The following is a 20,213-nucleotide window of genomic DNA, read 5'->3' as shown; positions in this document are numbered from 1 at the left end:
GAGAGAACAAGCTTGTATTTTAGCATTTTAGCAAGAGGCTGCACTTTTGAACTTTGTCAAGGCTTTAAACTGAAATGGAATAATTCTATTGACAAACTCATTCAAAAGTAAGTCTACCTCAGTTATCAGTTTCTGACCCATAGTTATCTAATAAAACATATTTTTTTGTTTTGAGGTAAATTTAGAAATAGTAATTTCTTACTCTAACATAAGTGTGCAAAATAGTGTATTTTTAGAAGTACAGGAAGAGATTACTTAAGTATATTGGATATACACAAAATTTCTATTCATCAACCATTAAAATTGGAAGTTTGAAAGTTTAATCATTTCAGTTGAAATAGAGATGATGATGTGAATGTAGGCTTAAGTTAAATAATGATTCGTACTATGGAATGTTCTCATATCTATTGCTGTAATTTGTGAACATTTCCACTCCCTACATCCTCCTGATAAATTTGTAGATGATTCAGTTAAAATTTATGTTGATGTATGAAGTATTTAGAGGATACTTGACCAAGCTGAGTGGCTCAGGACAGTTGAGGTGCATGCCTTCTGATCCCAACTTGAAAGGTTCGACCCAGGCTCAGTTTGATGGTATTTGAATGTACTCAACTGTGTCTGTAGATTTACTGGCACATAAAAGAACTCCTGTGGGACAAATTTCCAGAACCCCTTCATCTCCGAAAACCATCAAAAGTAGTTAGTGTGACGCAAAAACTGATAACATTATTAGGGTGTACTTTTTTCTTTATTCATGGAATTAGCATCAGCTCATACAAAATGATTAACACAAGGGGTCTTGAAGAAAAAGTAGTCATTTCCTACTCTGGAAAACAGTGCAAAATAGTGTATATACAGAAGAACTGTGAGAGATTACTTAAGGACAAAGTACACTCTAAAAAATTAGGATAATCCCAATATCCTTCATATGATTCCACATAAATTTAGAGATGCCACCTCTGCTTCCAAACAGTAAACCCACTACTGTCCATTTCTCATGCTGTATGTTATGCTCAGATAAACTTGGCAGACACAGTTCATAACTGGACTTCTTTTTCCTTATTATCCTTGCCAGCCTGGCTCAGAAATCTCTCAAGTCATATGATTGGTTCGAGACTCATTGCCCCGCATGCTTACAGATTATTGGCAACAGTATCAGCCCCCATGAAACGATCAGTTGACAAACAATGGACATCCTCTTATAGTTCATATTTAAAAGGTTTCAGATCTGTGGCCAGTGCAGTCCTCGCTCTGTGGTATCTTTTGTTAATAAACAGTTCACCTTATGGGCATGATGCTAACACTTATCCTTAAGTTTCAAGCTTGCTGCAGTCTCAAAACTAACACCTGGACATGGTGAGACATCTCCCGGGTACTGGGTACACTGCTGAGATTTCGCTGAACATTACAGCATTGGTACATTTTGAAGCTAATAGCCCTTTCCCGGTGCTAACCAAAAAGTTGCCCTTAGGAAAGTCAGCATACCCTTTAACCCCTCTGTACCTGGAATTATGTCGGGTTGGTCCCTACAAGGCAAATATGGCTACGATAAGTATGGTTTATCACTACTGTCAACTTGAAAATTTACACATTAAAATTACTGAACATTATAAAAATAAATTAACCTCATTATAAGCAACTGTGATGTACCTAAGTATATATTATTCATAAAATGCAAGATATAGCAATGTGTTTCATAAATATATCGTGATATTCATAAACTTGTCAATTTTCCAGCTCACTGGGGAATTATGGTAAGCCTCCACACACACACACACACACACACACAACACAGAGAGAGATTTTAATTTTACACATTTCCTTCCTTTATTTTGATATGCGTATTGCACAACATTATTTTTAAAAGTGGTACATGTTGTAATTATATGGTTTATTGTCATTTTCAAAAGTTAGACAATTTGCCTAGCATATATCTATCCTTCCGTTTTTTCTTTTACTTGAATGTTGTTTTATTGTACTTTCTCTCTTCTGTAAGCCGTAAGGAAGGGAGATTTTAAGTTTGCAGGCTGTTTCTTTCAGGAACTCTGTTGAAGATAATATAATTGAAATCCAGAAAATTCACATTGGGCAAATCACCAATTACAAAAGATAGAAATGTATGAGAATGAAATTCCAGAACTTATGAAAAGATTATCCACCTGATAGCCGCTCCTATTTGGGAATCAATATGGCCTTACTTTTAGTAGTATTTATTTGGAGTCCGATTTTGGCTAAAGAAGTTGTTACTAAATCTGTGAGATGTTAAGCGGGGTCATACAGTAGACTATACTAAAAATGATATTTTAAAAAATAAATCGCATACGAAAGGTTGAGGCTTTCTAAATACAGATACGAAGTTTTATGTAAAAATTCCTCATAGTTTTAGAGTTATTTGCATTTTAGTGACAGCTTGCACATTGTGATGGGCGTGGCTACGTAGCAATGGATGCAAATGTACAGCACCAGACGGTTGTGTATTTTCTCTTTTCGTCAGTTTCTTTTATCACTGGCTGCATGGTTAGTATACACGTATGCCATGCCTGTATCCTTGGTTTAGTGAGTTGTCTTTGAGAATGGAAAGCTTCGAATTTCTGTTTCCAAGGTTTCTGTGTTACTCCTTGGCGGTAGTAACAGTTTGTTTTGAAACTTTCCACGTGCTTCTGTTACATTGTGTTGTGAATTGTGATCATAATGCCTAAGGAAGGGAATGTTGCAAGACAGAAAAAGAGGAGATTTGCTGGAAATCACTTTTCTAATAAAGAAAGAGGTGATAATAGCAATGTTATTATCGACATAACCAGTAGGCCTAGTCCATCAGCCAGGAAATTTGGGCCAGAGCTTAGGTCACCTGTCAGTGATGCTAAGGATACTGACAGCGTGACATATAGGATTATAGATTTTCTTCTTTAGTGGATAATATAAGTGAGCATTTGTGTTGCAAATTGTGTCATGGAAATGTGAAATTAACTGGAAGTAATATATCTGGGTTGGCAAAACAGAGTTATTGAGAAGATGTGTAAAAGTGAGAAACCACAATGCAAATGAGTCATTCAACTGTAAAGTTTGGTCCATTTGTCCCAAAACATCATGCAGTGGTAATAAAATTGTTCAAATAGCAACCTACAGTGCAGTGGCCAGTTTTAATGATGGAGCTAGCAGTAGTCAACAAGTACTGAAGGCATTGGGAATCAAAGTTGGGAAGAATACTGTGGAAGCTTAGAGCAATTTTGACAAGGTGCATGCAGATTCAGCTGAAAAAAAGAAAAACAGTCAACTTTGGAGACTAGAAGGACTAGGCAAAAACTGAGACTGGAAGAACAATCCAAGAACATCCAGACAGAGGGTATAACATATGGCAGTAGAGCCTTCTAAGATGAAGGGTGAATAGAACTGTGTGTGACGACTTTACATGCGATTTCCAGAAAACTTTTTTTTTTCAAACAAGAAATGTAAAATCACAAGAACCACTTGTCTCATCTAAATGAAACTTTACACAGTTTGTCAAATAGGAATTATATAGAGGATGAACCAAAATAATGGAACTGAGACAAAATTTAGGCTTAATATAATGATATAAACAGGTCATAAAAATTTTAAAAAATTGTATGTATATTTTTTTTAAATCTGCCAAATTAATTTGAATGCACTTAGAGATTTTATATTAGTCCATCTTCTATAATATTCTGTCAGTTTCAACTCAAAAGAATGAAAACAAACTTTAAGCTCATATTTAAAGAGTTATCATGTTTTTGTCATATCATGTGGTTAATGATTTTATCAAAATTTATTAATAAATAATGTGGCTACTTTACATTAAATTTTGATTTGTACTATATCAAACAATAGGTCAGGATGTTATATATCACCATATTGATTTTCAATGCCCTACTTGAAATAATGTAGGAAATAATCATATTTTGTCAAGAGGTAACTAAACATGTAATGACTAGTTTATAACCCCCCCCCCCCCCCCTTTAAGCTGCTGCTTTGTTCTCACACAATAGCACCAAATCTTCAGCAAAAACAAGCGCCATCTGATTTTCCATGCCCGGGATTATGTTGTTCCCATATTCCTTGGCTATTTTTCTTTCAGTTGGTCTCTCAGAACATGATTGACTGCTAATTTGAATAGTATAGGGGAGAAGGGAGCACCTCGAGCTACACCTTTCTTGATAGGGATTTGACTTTTTCTAGTTGTTCCATTAATTTGTATGCTGGTTGAATTTCCCTTAAGAAGATTAATAATTAGCATTCTAAGTTTTGGGGAAACAGGAACGGTGCTCAGAGTTCGTTCTATATGCTCATGAGATACATTATGCTTTAGAGAGTTGTAGGAATACAGTGCAGCAATCCATCCTATTATGTTTTGAGTCTTTTATGCACCCGTCTAGAATAGATTAATTAATGAAAGTTCCCATGCAAGATTAAAAACCATTCTGATAGGACTGAGTACATTTCTTCTGAACATTTTATCTATCACTCTTTCAACAATTCTCCGTAATATCAAGTAGATTGTTATACATTGCCAGTCCTGCACATTGTCTGGATCTCTGCCTTTTTGAATTAATATTATTCTACCATGCCTGAAACAATGGAATATATCCCCAATGAATCCTGTAAGTTGCAGTGAAAGTAATGGTTTTGTATGCATTAAGATCTTTAATAACCTTTAACCTTACTCCATCTTTTCCACGGTGGTGTCTATTCGAATTCCCTGACATGCATTAAAAATGTCATCCCTTGATATGACAGCTTGCTCATTTTCAAGATTATTGATCATGCACACCTTTATCAAGCAAGTGTACACTGCTAGAACCTGACAGGCTGCTATAATATTCAGAAACAGCTGTAACACTCAGTTCACAATCTATTAAGGATAGGGAAGAGACAAGTTCCCTCACCACATTCCTTTGATTATAATGGTATTGAAACTGTGTGAGCTCAGAGTCATTTCTTTTGTTGACCAGATGAGTTGGCCGTGCAGTTAGGGGCGCAGTGCTGTGAGCCTGCATCTGGGAGACAGCGGGTGCAAATCCCACTATCGGCAGCCCTGAAGAATGTTTTCCGTGGTTTCCCATTTTCACACCAGGCAAATACTGGGGCTGTACCCTAAATAAGGCCACGGCCACTTCCTTCCAACTCCTAGCCCTTTCCCATCCCATATATGGAAAAGAAAGGATTCCACCTGATCAATACAATGTATTATACTTGTAGTTCTTACAGTACTGGTTTCGGCCTATTTGGGCATCATCACCTGGCTAATGTTGATGTTTTGCATAAATTACATTACAGTATCTGAAGGAAGTTCCCATCTTTGATTGGCATATCCGGATATGTCTAATGGGGCATATAAGTTATGATTTATCATTTAAATTGCGGTATGTAAGTATGAATGACCTTGAGGTTTAAGTTACATTACATACATTATCATTATAGACTGTTATGCCTTTCAGCATTCAGTCTGAAAGCCTCTGTGAATTTACTAAACGAAGCCACAATCCTTGATTTGCAACTAGTGTTGTGGCCTCATTTATATCTATACCTCTTATCTTTAAATTGTTAGAAACTGAGTCTAACCATCATCGTCTTGGTCTACCTCTACTTTTCTTACCCTCCATAACAGAGTCCATTATTCTCCTAGGTAACCTATCCTCCTCCATTCGCCTCACATGACCCCACCACCGAAGCCGGTTTATACGTACAGCTTCATCCATTGAGTTCATTCCTAAATGAGCCTTTATCTCCTCATTTCGAGTACCCTCCTGCCATTGTTCCCACCTGTTTGTACCAGCAATCATTCTTGCTACTTTCACGTCTGTTACTTCTGATTTATGAATAAGATATCCTGAGTCCACCCAGCATTCGCTCCCGTAAAGCAAAGTTGGCCTGAAAACAGACCAATGTAAAGATAGTTTCATCCGGGAGCTGACTTCCTTCTTACAGAATACTGTTGATTGCAACTGCAAGCTCACTGCATTAGCTTTACGACACCTTGATTCAATCTCACTTACTATATTACCATCCTGGGAGAACACACAACCTAAATACTTGAAATTATCGACCTGTTCTAGCTTTGTATCACCAATCTGACATTCAGTTCTGTTGAATTTTTTACCTACTGACATTAATTTAGTCTTCGAGGGGCTAATTTTCATACCATAGTCATTGCACCTATTTTCAAGTTCCAAGATATTAGACTGCAGGCTTTCGGCACAATCTGCCATTAAGACCAAGTGGTCAGCATAGGCCGGACTGCTTACTACATTTCCACATAACTGAATCCCTCCCTGCCATTTTATACCTTTCAGCAGATGATCCATGTAAACTATGAACAGCTAAGGTGAAAAATTACAGCCTTGTCTAACCCCTGTAAGTACCCTGAACCAAGAACTCATTCTACCATCAATTCTCACTGAAGCCCAATTGTCAACATAAATGCCTTTGATTGATTTTAATAATCTACTTTTAATTCCATAGTCCCCTAGTATAGCGAACGTCTTTTCGTTCGGTACCCTGTCATATGTTTTCTCTAGATCTACAAAACCTAAACACAACTGCCTATTCCTCTCATATCATTTTTCAATTACCTGGCGCATACTGAAAATCTGATCCTGACAGCCTCTCTGTGGTCTGAAACCACACTGGTTTTCATCCAACTTCCTCTCGACGACTGATCACACCCTCCCTTCCAAGATACCAGTGAATACTTTGCCTCGTATACTAATCAATGAGATACCTCAATAGTTGCTGCAATCCTTCCTGTTCCCTTGCTTATAGATAGGTGCAGTTACTGCTTTTGTCCAATCTGAAGGTACCTTACCAAACCTCCATGCTAATCTTACTACTCTATGAAGCCATTTTATCCCTGCTTTCCCACTATACTTCACCATTTCAGGTCTAATTTCATCTTTTCCTGCTGCTTTATGACAATGGAGTTTATTTACCATCCTTTCCATTTCCTCAAGCGTAATTTCACCAACATCATTTTCCTCCTCCCCATGAGCTTGGCTGTTCACAACACCACCAGGATGATTTCCTTTTACATTGAGAAGATGTTCAAAATATTCCCTCCACCTCTCCAGTGATTCCCTGGGATCTATTATGAGTTCACCTGAATTACTCAAAACACTGTTCATTTCCTTTTTCCATCCCTTCCTAAGATTCTTTATTATTGTCCAGAAATGTTTCCCTGCTGATTGACCTAGCCTTTCCAGGTGATTGCCAAAATCTTCCCATGACTTCTTTTTGGATTCAACAGCTATTTGTTTTGCTCTGTTTCTTTCATCTACATACAAATCCCTGTCTGCCTCAGCCCTTGTTTGGAGCCATTTCTGATAAGCCTTCCTTTTACGTTTACAAGCTGCTCTCACTTCATTATTCCACCAAGATGTTCACCTTTTACCATCTTTACACACAGTTGTTCCTAGGCATTCCCTTGCTGTTTCTACTACAGCATCCCTGTATGCCACCCATTCACTATCTATATCCTGAACCTGCTTACTGTCTACTGTTCGAAACTTCTCACTAATTATATCCATGTACTTCTGTCTAATTTCCTCGTCCTGGAGATTTTCTACCCTTATTCATTTGCAGACAAATTTCACTTTCTCTACCCTAGTCCTAGAGATACTTAGTTCACTACAGATCAGATAGTGTTCTGTATCATCAAAAAATCCCCAGAAAACCCGTATATTCCTAACAGATTTCCTGAATTCAAAGTCGGTTAAGATACAGTCTATTATGGATCTGGTACCCCTAGCCTCCCATGTGTAGTGGTGAATAGCCTTATGCTTGAAGAATGTATTTGTAACTGCTAAACCCATACTAGCACAGAAGTCCAGCAAACGCTTCCCATTCCCATTACCTTCCATATCTTCCCCACATTTACCGATCACCCTTTCATATCCTTCAGTTCTATTCCCAACTTTCGCATTGAAATCACCCATTAGCACTATTCTATCCTTGCTGTTGACCCTGCCCATGCTATCACTCAGTGCTTCATAAAACTTGTCAACTTCATCCTCGTCTGTACCCTCACATTGCATACACGGAGACAATTCTAGTCGTAATTCCTCCAACTGACAAATCTACCCACATCATTCACTTATTTACGTGCCTAACAGAAACTATGTTGCATAAGTTGTGATTCTAAAAAACTTAACCTAAACTTAAGAGCTAATCAGTTGTACAAACACATAAGACACATTAAAATGTACTAAAAACATATGTGAAGCACTGATTAATGTTTGTCTTGCATATTTCTTGTTTTTTGGTAAAGTCTTATGGCTGTGAAATATATCAGTTGATGCTAGTGTTCGTGAATGATGATATAGTATGATTGAGTCTAAAACTTGGTGAGTTTAATTATACCTGTCTTGCGAGTGCTTTTTTCTTGTAGTTATTGTGTTGTTAATCATAGATTTGCGTCAGTTGATTTGTTTGTAAGCAATGATGAGTTTCTATGGTGTATTGTATTTGGTTGGTTAATGGCTAGGTGTATTATAATAAAACTCTTGTCATTAAAAGGTCCACATTAGCTTCATGGTAGATAAAATCTTGTTCGTTTGAGTTAGAAGCATAAGATGAAGTCATAGTCTTGTTTGATTTTAAATTCTGACAGCAGTGGTGGTTCCTTTCTTGTCTATATTGTGCCTGCTGTTATGGTTATCTGTAAAAGATAAATATTTTTAAGTGATGGGTTGTGGACTGAAGGAATGCCTGAAGACGTGTGTGAATTAGAAAGTGTACTTTCTGCTGCTGTTGTGGTTGGGCAGTGCTCTGTTTCGGAACTTGCTGCGTACTACTGCGGGCTCGTCTTGGGCTTATGCCGGCTATGAGGGGAGGTGTGGACGGAGGGGTAGGGGAATTGGTTGTTGTGGGTGCAGAGGTGGGGTTGGGCGTGTCGCTTGGTGGTTTTGTGGCACTGCTTATTGATTGTTTTGAGGTAGTCATTTTTGAGGGTGGGAATGACTTTAATGTAGATAATATTGGTCTTTTCTGTAATATCATTTATATTGAAATTGGGATTAGCGTATTGATCTAAAGAAATGTAAAACTCTTCTGTTATATTGAGCAGGGGGCCTTTGTTTTAATGTTTAATATTATCATATCATTTTCAATGTTGAGCAGGGGGCCTTTTTTTAATGTTTAATATTATCATATCATTTTCAATGTTCGTAAAACTGTGATTATATTCTTCAGTGTGTTGGCCTATTGCTGAGAAGTGGTTATGCTGTATTGCGTTTAGATGTTCGTTATACCGGGTTTTAAAATTTCTGCCTGTACGCCCAATGTAACTTGTTTTGTAATCATTGCACTTGATGCGGTAAGCTTCTGATTGGTTGTATTTGTTGTTGTTGTTGTTGTTGACAGTTCGAACAGTGTGTATGATATTGGAGCTATTGTGCATGGCTTTGAATGCTATTCTTAAGTTGTACATTTTTAACGTTAATTACAGGGTATATGTGTGTGTTGTTAAAAGTGAAAAGTATGTAGTCTTTCTTGGGTTTGTCTATTTTTGTTAATTTGGTTTTGGGTTGAGATTTAATGTTGTGTATAATTTTATTGACCATTTCTTTACTGTACCCATTGTGTTTGGCTATGTTATACAGTAGATAAGTATTAGTTCATTGTTTAAGTCTTCTTTTGTTAATGGTATATTGAGGGCTCTCTGTATCATGCTAAAGTAAGCTGCTCTTATATGTATGATGGGATGGATGGAATAGGTTTTTATGGTGTTTGAAGTGTGTGTGGGTTTTCTGTAGATTGTAGGATAGGTGGTTTTCATTTCTGGTTTTTGTTAGGTCCAGGTAGTTTAGGGAGCAGTTCTTTTTGATTTCTTTGGTGAATTTTATATGGGGGTCCAAAGTATTTAGTTTGTCTAAAATGATGTTTATATAAGTGAATCTGTTATCGATGATGACAAAAATATTGTCGACAAACCTACAATAGAAGAATATGTTGTCTATTTTATTGATTGATGTGTATTCTAGGTGGTCTATATAAATTTCCGCTAATATGCCTGAGGCTGGGGAACCCATAGGTAGGCCCTGCTGTTGGTAAATGGTTTCGTGAAATTTAAAATAATTATTACTGATGGTAAATTGGAGTAGTTTCATAAATTCTTCTATTTCTAGAATGCTCAACTTGCTGTAGTTCTTTAAGTTAGATTCTATTATTTCTGTAGTTTGTTTAATGTGAATATTTGGATACACATTTGTTATATTAAATGAAGCGAGGAAGTGATGTCATTTAATCTTTAATGCTTTTGTTCTAGTGCAAAAATCTATTGAGTTTTGTATTGTTTCGTTTGCTAAAAAAGAGTAATGCTTCCTAAGGAATTTATGAATGAATTGTGAAAGTTTGTATGTTGGACTGTTTCTATAATTTATAATAGGTCTCATTGGTATATCCTATCCCATCATCACCACAAGACCTATCTGTGTCAGTGCAACGTAAAGCCACTAGCAAAAAAAAATATATTTTGTTGTTTGGCATTTCTTTTACTGGCTTGTTTATGATTTTTAAATCTTTTGTAAATTAGTCCATCAGGATTATTTTTCCTGGTCTGCCGCTATTTATAGTGTTTTACTGATGGGTGCTGTCGTTCTTTACAACTATTCCCAGCTTCCTTGGGAACTATGCACTAGTCATTCACTGCCTTATCAAACTATTGATCTTCAGGTGAATCAAAAGAGACAAGTCCTTCAAACCTACTTTCCCATTCCTTACATTCATTGATAACATTGTGTGGAGGATCTGAGCTATTTTGACATGGAGGTTTTAAGTTGAAGCTGCAGAACCAGTAATGCTGGAATTTGTCAAAGATGAGGTTTGATGAAGTTAACTAATGTTGTTCTAGTGAGCTTCAGGGTGAGATTGAATGAGATGGTGATTGATACTTTTGAAAAGCCCTACACTTAACTCATATTTCTTCAGTGATTGAGATAAATTGTTCAGTTTTTTAGAACTTTCATTGCTGGGAGAATTTTGTTTCTCATTAGGGTCTTCATTATGACAACAACTAATATGAATATGTATACTTATCATGGTAAAGGTCTTATGACATAATTTGCATTCCATGAGTGTTCGAGAATTTCCCGTAGAACATGAGGGTTCTTTTCCATTATTTTTTGGGGGGGTTAAATTAAGTGAATGATGACATCACAAGGGTCAGTTTGCTTTAATTTTAGTGTAATGAAATTATTATATGTGTGATAAATGAATCAAAATAATAACTGGTTTAGAAATGTAATACTAATCTGAAGTAAAATTATTATAAAAGGATTAAATTATATTACAGACATAAACCAAGTATAAAAGCATTGACCATATGATATGTAATAAAATCTCAGATAAAAGCATTACAAACTCCAACCTAATTCAATCATGATTACTCATGGTCAGTAGACATGACACATAGATGTACAGAAATATTATTTAGTTCAAAAGTTGATGTGACTACCACTTAAGTGCTGTTACGTGTCATGTACTGTATATCAGTAGAAATCTTGAAGATGTACAGTCAATGCTCAACAATAAAAATGAACAAGATGGCAGCAATTAAGATCCAAATTCACCCCAGTATTATGGGAAGAATTTCTGTAATTAAAATAGGGAAATTGTAGACAATTCTATCAGATACGCAAAGCAGATCAGTGCATCAAAATGACAACCAGCACACACACAGGAATTTAAAACTAAAGATCACATTCAATACAAAATGCTGAGTGCAAGAAAGCCTGAGAAATTAATTTCTCTGAGAAATGTAATGAGACTGAGGTCCTCCAAGACAAACATTATTATTTTATCCTGCATAAGAAAGTGAAAGAACTTACTGGTTTACACAGAAATGATATGGTCAAATTCTGAGAAATGCCAACAATGAAATCACCTGGGGTGTGGAAGGGAAACTCAAAAGATGGAAGGAATACATTGAAACTCTTTTTAAAGATGACAGAAATGATCCTTCTTCTCCAGGTGAGAAAATAAATGAGATTAGCCCTGAAATGACAAAAAATGAAGTTGTACAAGCAGTAAAACTTCAAAGAATGGTGAAGCCATGGGTTCAGATGGAGTTTACGCTTAAGTTCTCTAAGTAATGATAGAACAGAAATCTGCTGGCCTCAATGTCTTAACATTGTTACTCAATAAAACGTATAACTCAGGAAAGATACCATCTGACTAGCTGAAGTCAAGAACATTCATACCACACCCTAAGAAGCCCAACTCTTCTCAGTGCTATGATCATCATAAGTTTGATGTCTCATCTACGTAAAATATTCAAGGGAATCATCTGCACTTGAATATCTCATAAATGCGAATTTCACATGGAACAGAATCAGTTTGGCTTCTGAAATCGTGTTGGTAAATGTGAAGCACACTTTTCCTTAAATGTACTGATGATGGGATGTAAATGTTGATGTCTATGCTTGTTTCATAGTTTATAAAAAGAGCATTTGATTGTGTTAGGCATGAAAAGGTGAGGGAGATTTTTAGATCAACTGGTATTGACCATAACAATCAATGCATAATCAGTTACCTATACTGCAGATGTCAGAACTGATCAAGGAACTTCAGAAATGGCCTCAATCAGAAAAGATGTCTGTCAGCACTTGTGTAATCTCATTTCTTTTGTTTAATATTTATTCTGTGGCAATATTTAAGCAAACTCTGAGAGAATATGCCAGGATCAAAATAAATTGGGAAGTTATTAACAACATCAGATATGCAGATGAAACTGTTGTCATAGAAGATGATTTAAATGCCCTTCAGTGCATGATGAATCGATTTGTTCAGCATAGGGAACGGATTGGCTTAGGGAACAGATTGGCTTACGTATTAATCTTCCAAAACAAACATTACTATATTCTCGAAACAGATAATACAAGAAAATCTGAAAGCATAATTGAGCAAGTGTCCTCCTTCATATGCTAAGCCACCAGTTTGAACAATCAGTGTGACACCATATGAGGGAATTTGGAAAGTTGACTGGCTCCAAGATTTGTAAGTCGTAAATAGAAGACGGCCTACTACAAGGTACAGTTTTTGTCTCCACTAATCTTACATCTTGACTTCCTCTCCACTAGAGCTACCAAGTTCATCGAAGTTAACAGCATTGCACTGGTGGAACAAGGCAGAAATTTTGAAAATGTCATGATAACATCTCTCTCAAAATAACTGCAAGGAATAACATCTAGCATAAATTCGGTGGCACTGCCTGGGGAACTTCCACTTAATGGTACCAGTCTTGCCTACTTTGTTGCAGAATATTGTGCTCCTGTGTATTTGAAGGGAGCACATGTGCAAAAGGTAGATACCATGTTAAACAATACAGTGCACTGTGAAATCAACCCCGTTTTGTAACTGGTTTCAAATGAAAGCATATTGCTGCATTTCATGGTCCTTCAAAGCTTTATTGCATCTGACATGCATCTATCTCAAACAATTAGACTACATCTCTTTTCTTCTAAAAACACACCATTCTGATCAATGTAATTTGAAGTTGGAATATTTCCAAACTAGTAATCTGAGCTGTGTAAGAATAATATAAAAGAATTCAATAAATTTTGACAAGTCTCTCTAATATTCTGTCCCTATTGAAAGGTATTATTTCAATTGTTTCCCCTAACCTAAATCTAATCAACTTTACTACTAAATTACTTTGAAGATAAATCAGTAGGTCATGTTCTGAATCTATTAAAAAAGATGCCTCTTTCTCTCATTAAATAAAATCAAGTGATTACATACCATCTGCAGAAGTTATGTCTTCTTGCAGTTGTCATCTTTGAAAGAGGGAAGGCATATGTTCCTGACATTACAGTTGAATGTCCCATTGGCTGTACATATGGTACAGTACCTCACCATCTTGACTGTTTGAATGCTAACCACTCTGCCTTTGGGCCATTCCAAAGGTGGCACGTTGTCCTCCATCAAAAGTAGTAAGGAATCAGTATTGATAAGTCAACCAGAATTGTGCCACCTGACATACTTTTGCAGCTCCTGCAAATATTCTCATTGCCACTGGTACCTTAGTCACTGACAAATCTTCTGAATGTGCTGCCAATGAGACAACTGATTATCTGGCCTTTGAGATTTGTCTCTCTGTAGGTTGTATTAATGAGTCACTAATAATGAAGAGAGCAGGTGTCAGAAGTTGGAAAGCATTTGGATTGTTTGGTAAAGATGTTCAGGTGCAGGAATTGAATACTGCCTTTATGTTACAAAGGATGGAATATGTCTCTTCAAAGGTCAAAATGCATCCTTATCTCTCTCTGAACAAATGTCATTCATAATCGTTACTGCTGCCTCCCACAACCCTCCAGTGTGTGGTGAGTGGGAAGGGATAAACTGCCACTTAATCCACTGTTGTATAAGAAAGGAGGTTGGTTCCAAGTGGCTCAAGATCGAAAACAATGGAAGGATATGGAAGAGGCCTATATCCAGCAGTGAATTGAAATAGGATAGAGAAGAAGAAGAAGAATGTGTTGTCCACACCAACGAAGTTCCTCCCATTTTCTCCAAAATTCCCATCATGCAGTGAAACATTGTAATGCAGCCAATAATGCCTTGGCAGAGGGCTTTGATGTGAGCTCCAAGTACACTGCCTTGGTCCTGAAATGTGTGAATACTGTTATATAGCCTTTCAGCACTAGTATGCTACCTCTTATGATTTTCTTGAATAGATATTGCCTGTGCAGTCTACTCCAGTATTAATGAAAGGATGAATAGCTAGCATAACCCTTTCCTTTGGCAAGTCTTTGGCAAGTTGCCCATGTATACTTCTGCCAGTAGGATTAACGCAGAAACAATTCATACACCTCTTAATGGGGCTCCTTCCTTCTCTTTGATCACTGATAGGCCAATTTATCAGGCAAACTCAGTGTAACAGCTGTTCTGGCATGTAGTTCTTAAAATGGCAATGTTTTTCATCCATGATTATCTGTATGATATGATGATTTGATGTAGAAGAACAGGATGTCTTTGATCTTCTGTCAGCACAGACAGTTGAAGTCTTCCTCCTACTTAGTCCAACCATCACTATCTCAGAATGGGGTAAGTGACTTCAGTAAACTTCTTTTATGAAGATCTTGGTCATTTGCCAAACTCTGATGTACTTGTGAGAATGCTTGAAGCGGAGTCCATTCAATCACCTTATTTTCTGCTTACCAAATTTCTTTTTGTTGTATTGCACCAGTTTTCTTTTCACTTTAAATGAATGACAAAATACCTTAATACAACACAACTTAGAAATTAATGAAAATGTAGTCTGAAGATTCTCAGTGAACATTGCATTAAGTGTTACTGTTGTATCGTTCATCTTTGACAAGTTTGTTGCAGGATCTTCCAAGCATTCTGGATATGGATCCAGTATGCTGAGCCATGAGGATCCATTCCACCAAAGGGTTGTATTCTCTACTTCTGCTTATACAATGCAATAAAATTAGAGTTGTTTCCCTTCTGTGTTAATGATGTTTCCTTCTTAATGCACTCTTTTATATTGTTGAACATTTTGACCACAAAACTATTTTCAATTCAGTTACCAGATATACCAGTTTTTTATCCCTTCAGTGTATCTCATGAGGTGTAGTTGAGGCTTGAAGTCCATGTGTAGCCAAGCTGCCTTGCAGATTTTTTCTTGTTTGTTTTAGATTATATTTTGGTGAGACCATTGTATTTAGTTATCGCATTCAGTTGGGTTCTTGTTGCTTTGAACTGTGTCTGTGCAGATGGCACATTTGTCGGTTTCTATGATTTGTAATATCAGGTAGCTTCTTACCCCAAGTTAAGTGTGCTTGCCTCCTTCCTGGCTCCCCTGGGATTTGTTTCAGATTTATGCACTTGCATTTATATGTACTTACCCCCCTTGAAAACCAGTTCTAACAATGAGATCAATGAGCTTTCTATTGTAATGAGACATGTATTACCTTGTTTATTCTGGACAGTATCCACTTGCTTCGCCCTTTGAATCTCTTGCCGACTAAGATTCTCGCCCATTAAGACAGTTTCCCTTGCATAGGACTCGTAATTTGATAACTGCATATCACATTTGCCTTTCATTTATTACATATTGTACTCCATACAGCAAACATCAGTGGAATCAAGTTAATATGTTACAAACCCATGTATGACAAGGTTCTTGTTGATCATTGTAACTCATTTGTTTGCACTGAGTTGTTACTTTAAAAGAGACTTTATATATTTTTCAGTGGTCAGACATCGTCATCAAATGTCACGGAGCGTGCGACTGACTTAAGTGATAATCGGCAAAGTACAAAGAATACTGATAACAAAGTCGGACTGTCTTCCTGTGAACTGTGCGGGAAGACGTTCAGCTGTAGTAGAGATTTGAATGTTCATCTTTTTGAACATTCTGAGAAGGTGCGACCTATATGTTCTATATGCGGCAAGACGTTTGCTCACAAGAAATCCCTGAGAAAACATTTATTAATTCACTCTGGTGAAAAACCATACTCCTGCAGTACTTGTGGAAAAAGATTCACTCGCCGTGATAATTTGGTTACTCATGAGTATTGTCATACAAGAAAAGGGCAGAATTGTACTCAACAGACAGCAAAAACTGTTAATTCAGTGTAATTTTTTTAAAATGTTCATCATTTTCTGAAAGGCTTTCACTAAGGCTGTCTTTTTTTTTTTAACATCCCTTACGAGTTGTTCTCTATCCAGTGTTTCTCTTTTCATCACCTTGGACTAGACATCAATAATAATAATGATTGACAGGTTATCACTGCCTAAAAATGTTTCTACAGCTTTGAAAGATGCAATTGAATTTCAGACTGAAATCAGAGTTTCCTTCATAATCATTAGGATTGTGTGATACATAACACCATGAATTTCATGAAATAATAAATAATGTGATTTGTTAGCATTATAGCTGATGTAGTTTGCAAAGAAAATTCCATTTCTTCAGTTGACATTAGGCTAAGATACCTTTTTGTTACTCCAAGAAAAATATTTCAGGAACATGTATAACATCTAAAATAATAATAATAATAATTATAATAATGTTATTAGTTAACTGTCCCTCTAGCTACTCTCATCGTTTTTGGAGACTCTGAGGTGCTGGAATTTTGTTGTGCAGGAGTTCAGTCTACATGTTAGTAATGCTACTGACACAAGGCTGGTATATTTTAGCCCCCTTAGATGGGAACTGCTTGTGCCAAAATTGAACCTACCAACTTGGGCTTAGAAAAGCACTCAGTGACACTGAGACTGGATAGTTACTGTGGTAATTAAAAAATAAGTATGTTACATACAAAGGCCATCCAGAAATTAATTTTCCTTATTTAAAAAGAGATAACATAGTTACACAAAGAACTGTACTGTCTTTCTGTTTGACACCATGGGCTAGTTGACCATCTGAGTATAGGTGATGATGATAAGGTAGACGGAGGGTGAAACCTTGGATCAGCACATAGCCTACCCCTGTTCAGTACAAGGAGTCTGCTCAAGGCTTAACGTCCCATCCAACAGACAAATCACCACCAGGAGTGTCATATACCCTCACTATATGAACGTCCAGATCCACGGCTAAATGGTTAGCATGCTGGCCTTTGGTCACAGGGGTCCTGGGTTCAATTCCTGGTAACGTCAGGAATTTTAACCATACTTGGTTAATTCTGCTGGTACAGGGGTTGGGTGTATGTGTCATCATCATTATTTTATCCTCGTCATGACGCATGGGTGATAGACCTGCACTTGGCGAGCCAAACTTGTCCTCGGCCACTCCCAGCACTAAAAGCTACATGCCATTTCATTTCTTTAATATATGAACCCTGCAGAGAGGTTTTGAATTGAAGCTAGGCTTATGACACGCAATCTAGTGATTGGAAATAGTATACCACCTCTCCTACCCTGCCAGCCAACATTCTGATGGCAAATATTTTGTGCACCATCAGGACTTGAACTGGCTAGATGTGGCATTAGAACATTAGAATTGACACAATGTTGTGGCCATTAGGCGGACTGAGATATCCCAACTATATTGTACGATTGCATAGTGGAATATTACATATATAATAGGAATCAATCAAGGGATGTATTCCACCATTGAACACTTTATAAAATATATAACATTTATTAAATGAAAACTTGTTTTGATTCCCTTGGAATCATCATAGTTCACAGTAAGTAAATAAATCAAAAGGATCTTAACACAATCAAAATGAAATCTGCCTTTAAGCACACTTAGAATGGATGACATGTTATATGACTTAAAAACACATAAAAATTTAAAGAAAATTCCAGGATTCAGGTCACAGATACTTGTAGTGCATTTGTACAATGTTCAGCAGAGTTTTAAGATAATATACGAGTCATCCAGTTGTAAAACCTGCTCTGTGCAGACAAACAAATTTTTCAGGAAGAGCAAGAAACTGTCATTTGTTTTGTAACAAAGATAGGAGGTTGACATTGTTAAGTTAAACTGTAAATGTTCATCTTCACCATGCTGCAAAATATCAACAAAACATAACTTATAGAACCTGTGTTATTTTCAAGAAACATTTGGACGTAACGAGTTTTGCTGCAGTTTTATGGAGATACAGGTTTTTGCAGCAGTATTTGAAATAGTGTGTGCATATTTATGATGAACATGTTTTATTAGGTATGTTTGAAAGTATTGCACTATGAAAATAGCATGAATGGAAATAATTTTAAGGTTAGGATATAATCTGTTTTGATATCTTAATCCCCGCTCTTTAATGTTATGATTAGATCAAGAAATCATCATTCATTCAAAACGTTTTATAAGTTATTTAACATTTCGTTTAGTTATATTAACAATCGTCCGCCTCTGTGGTGTAGTGGTTAGTGTAATTAGCTGCCACCCCCGGAGGCCCGGGTTTGATTCCTGGCTCTGCCACAAAATTTGAAAAAAGTGGTACCAGGGCTGGAACAGGGTCCACTCAGCCTCGGGAGGTCAACTGAGTAGAGGTGGGTTCGATTCCCACCTCAGCCTTCCTGGAAGTGGTTTTCCGTGGTTTCCCACTTCTTCTACAGGCAAACGCCGGGATGGTACCTAACTTACGGGCACAGCCGCTTCCTTCCCTCTTCCTTGTCTATCCCTTCCAATCTACCCATCCTCCACCCAGACCCCTGTTCAGCATAGCAGGTGAGGCCGCTTGTGCGAGGTACTGGTCATTCTCCCCAGTTGTATCCCTGACCCAATGTCTGATGCTCCAGGACACTGCCCTTGAGGCGGTAGAGGTGGGATCCCTCGCTGAGTCCAAGGGAAAAGCCAAATCTGGAGGGTAAACAGATTAAGTAAGTATATTAACAATCTGTTATTGTCCTCAACAAAATCTCCTACATCAGTGTCATAGTCTGGCATTTCACTATTTAAAGGTGTATGGCCTCGTAAAGTATATTGTTTTCTCGATAGATTCATTCGGATTGTGATTGAAATTGACTCATTGATCCAAAGATATATAAAACATTTCTGTGATATTGAGCAGAGGTCCCTTTTTCATAATTTCAGTAATTTGCAAGACCTTGCCTGTATTGGAAAAATTGTGGTTGGATTCGTGCATATGTATTCCCATGGCAGAATGCCTGTTATGTTTGAGTGCGTTAATATGTTTGATGTACCTAGTATTAAAGCTTCTCCCTCTCTGTCCTATATAGCTTGTTAAACAAGACTGGCACTGTAGTCTGTAAATATCTGATTTACCAAACTTGTTGCTCCCTGGATTGGGGAAGTGAGGTACATTGTTGTTGGTTGTCCTGAATGCTATTTTTACCCCGTGTTTTTTAAACAACTTTGTTACCTTGTATACAGAATTGTTGTCGAAGGTGATAACTGAATAACTGTCCTTCTGCTTCTTTTCTTTAATAAGAGTAGATTTTGGTTTATTTTGAATTTTAGATAATATGTGGTCGATGAACCTTCTGTTATACCCATTAGAATAAGCTAATGCCCCAGTGATATCAAGTTCACTTTTAAGGTTGGAATGAGATAGTGGTACATTAAATGCCCTGTGGCCCAAGCTATAAAAAGAGGCTTTTTTAATGGGAATTAGGGTGGACTGAAAATTGTTTGATAGTATTGCTGGTTCGTGTAGACTTCCTGTATATATCATATGAAAGGAAGTATTGACTTCTTGTGACTGTTAAGTGTAGAAAATTTAGAGAACAGTTAGATTCTATTTCCAATGTGAACTGTATGTGGGGATTCAACTTGTTGAACTCATCTA

The 20,213-nt window shown here is 36.9% G+C and overlaps 1 protein-coding gene across 1 annotated transcript in view; it reads left to right on the top strand.

Annotated features, from left to right (window-relative positions):
• The window catches only part of LOC136877234 (zinc finger protein 665), a 184,290-nt gene extending 167,316 nt beyond the window's left edge, over positions 1-16,974 (top strand). Inside the window, exon 12 of the mRNA XM_068228707.1 lies at positions 16,209-16,974. Within this exon, the coding sequence (XP_068084808.1) occupies positions 16,209-16,596 (388 nt within the window). The 3' untranslated portion in view covers positions 16,597-16,974. The remainder of the gene's footprint in view (positions 1-16,208) is intronic.
• The last annotated feature ends 3,239 nt before the right edge of the window (positions 16,975-20,213 follow it).

Source organism: Anabrus simplex, chromosome 7 (genome assembly GCF_040414725.1).
Source record: "Anabrus simplex isolate iqAnaSimp1 chromosome 7, ASM4041472v1, whole genome shotgun sequence".
Lineage (NCBI taxonomy): Eukaryota > Metazoa > Arthropoda > Insecta > Orthoptera > Tettigoniidae > Anabrus > Anabrus simplex.
The sequence above is the reverse complement of the archived record's forward strand: the minus strand, read 5'-3'. Positions and strand labels throughout refer to the sequence as shown.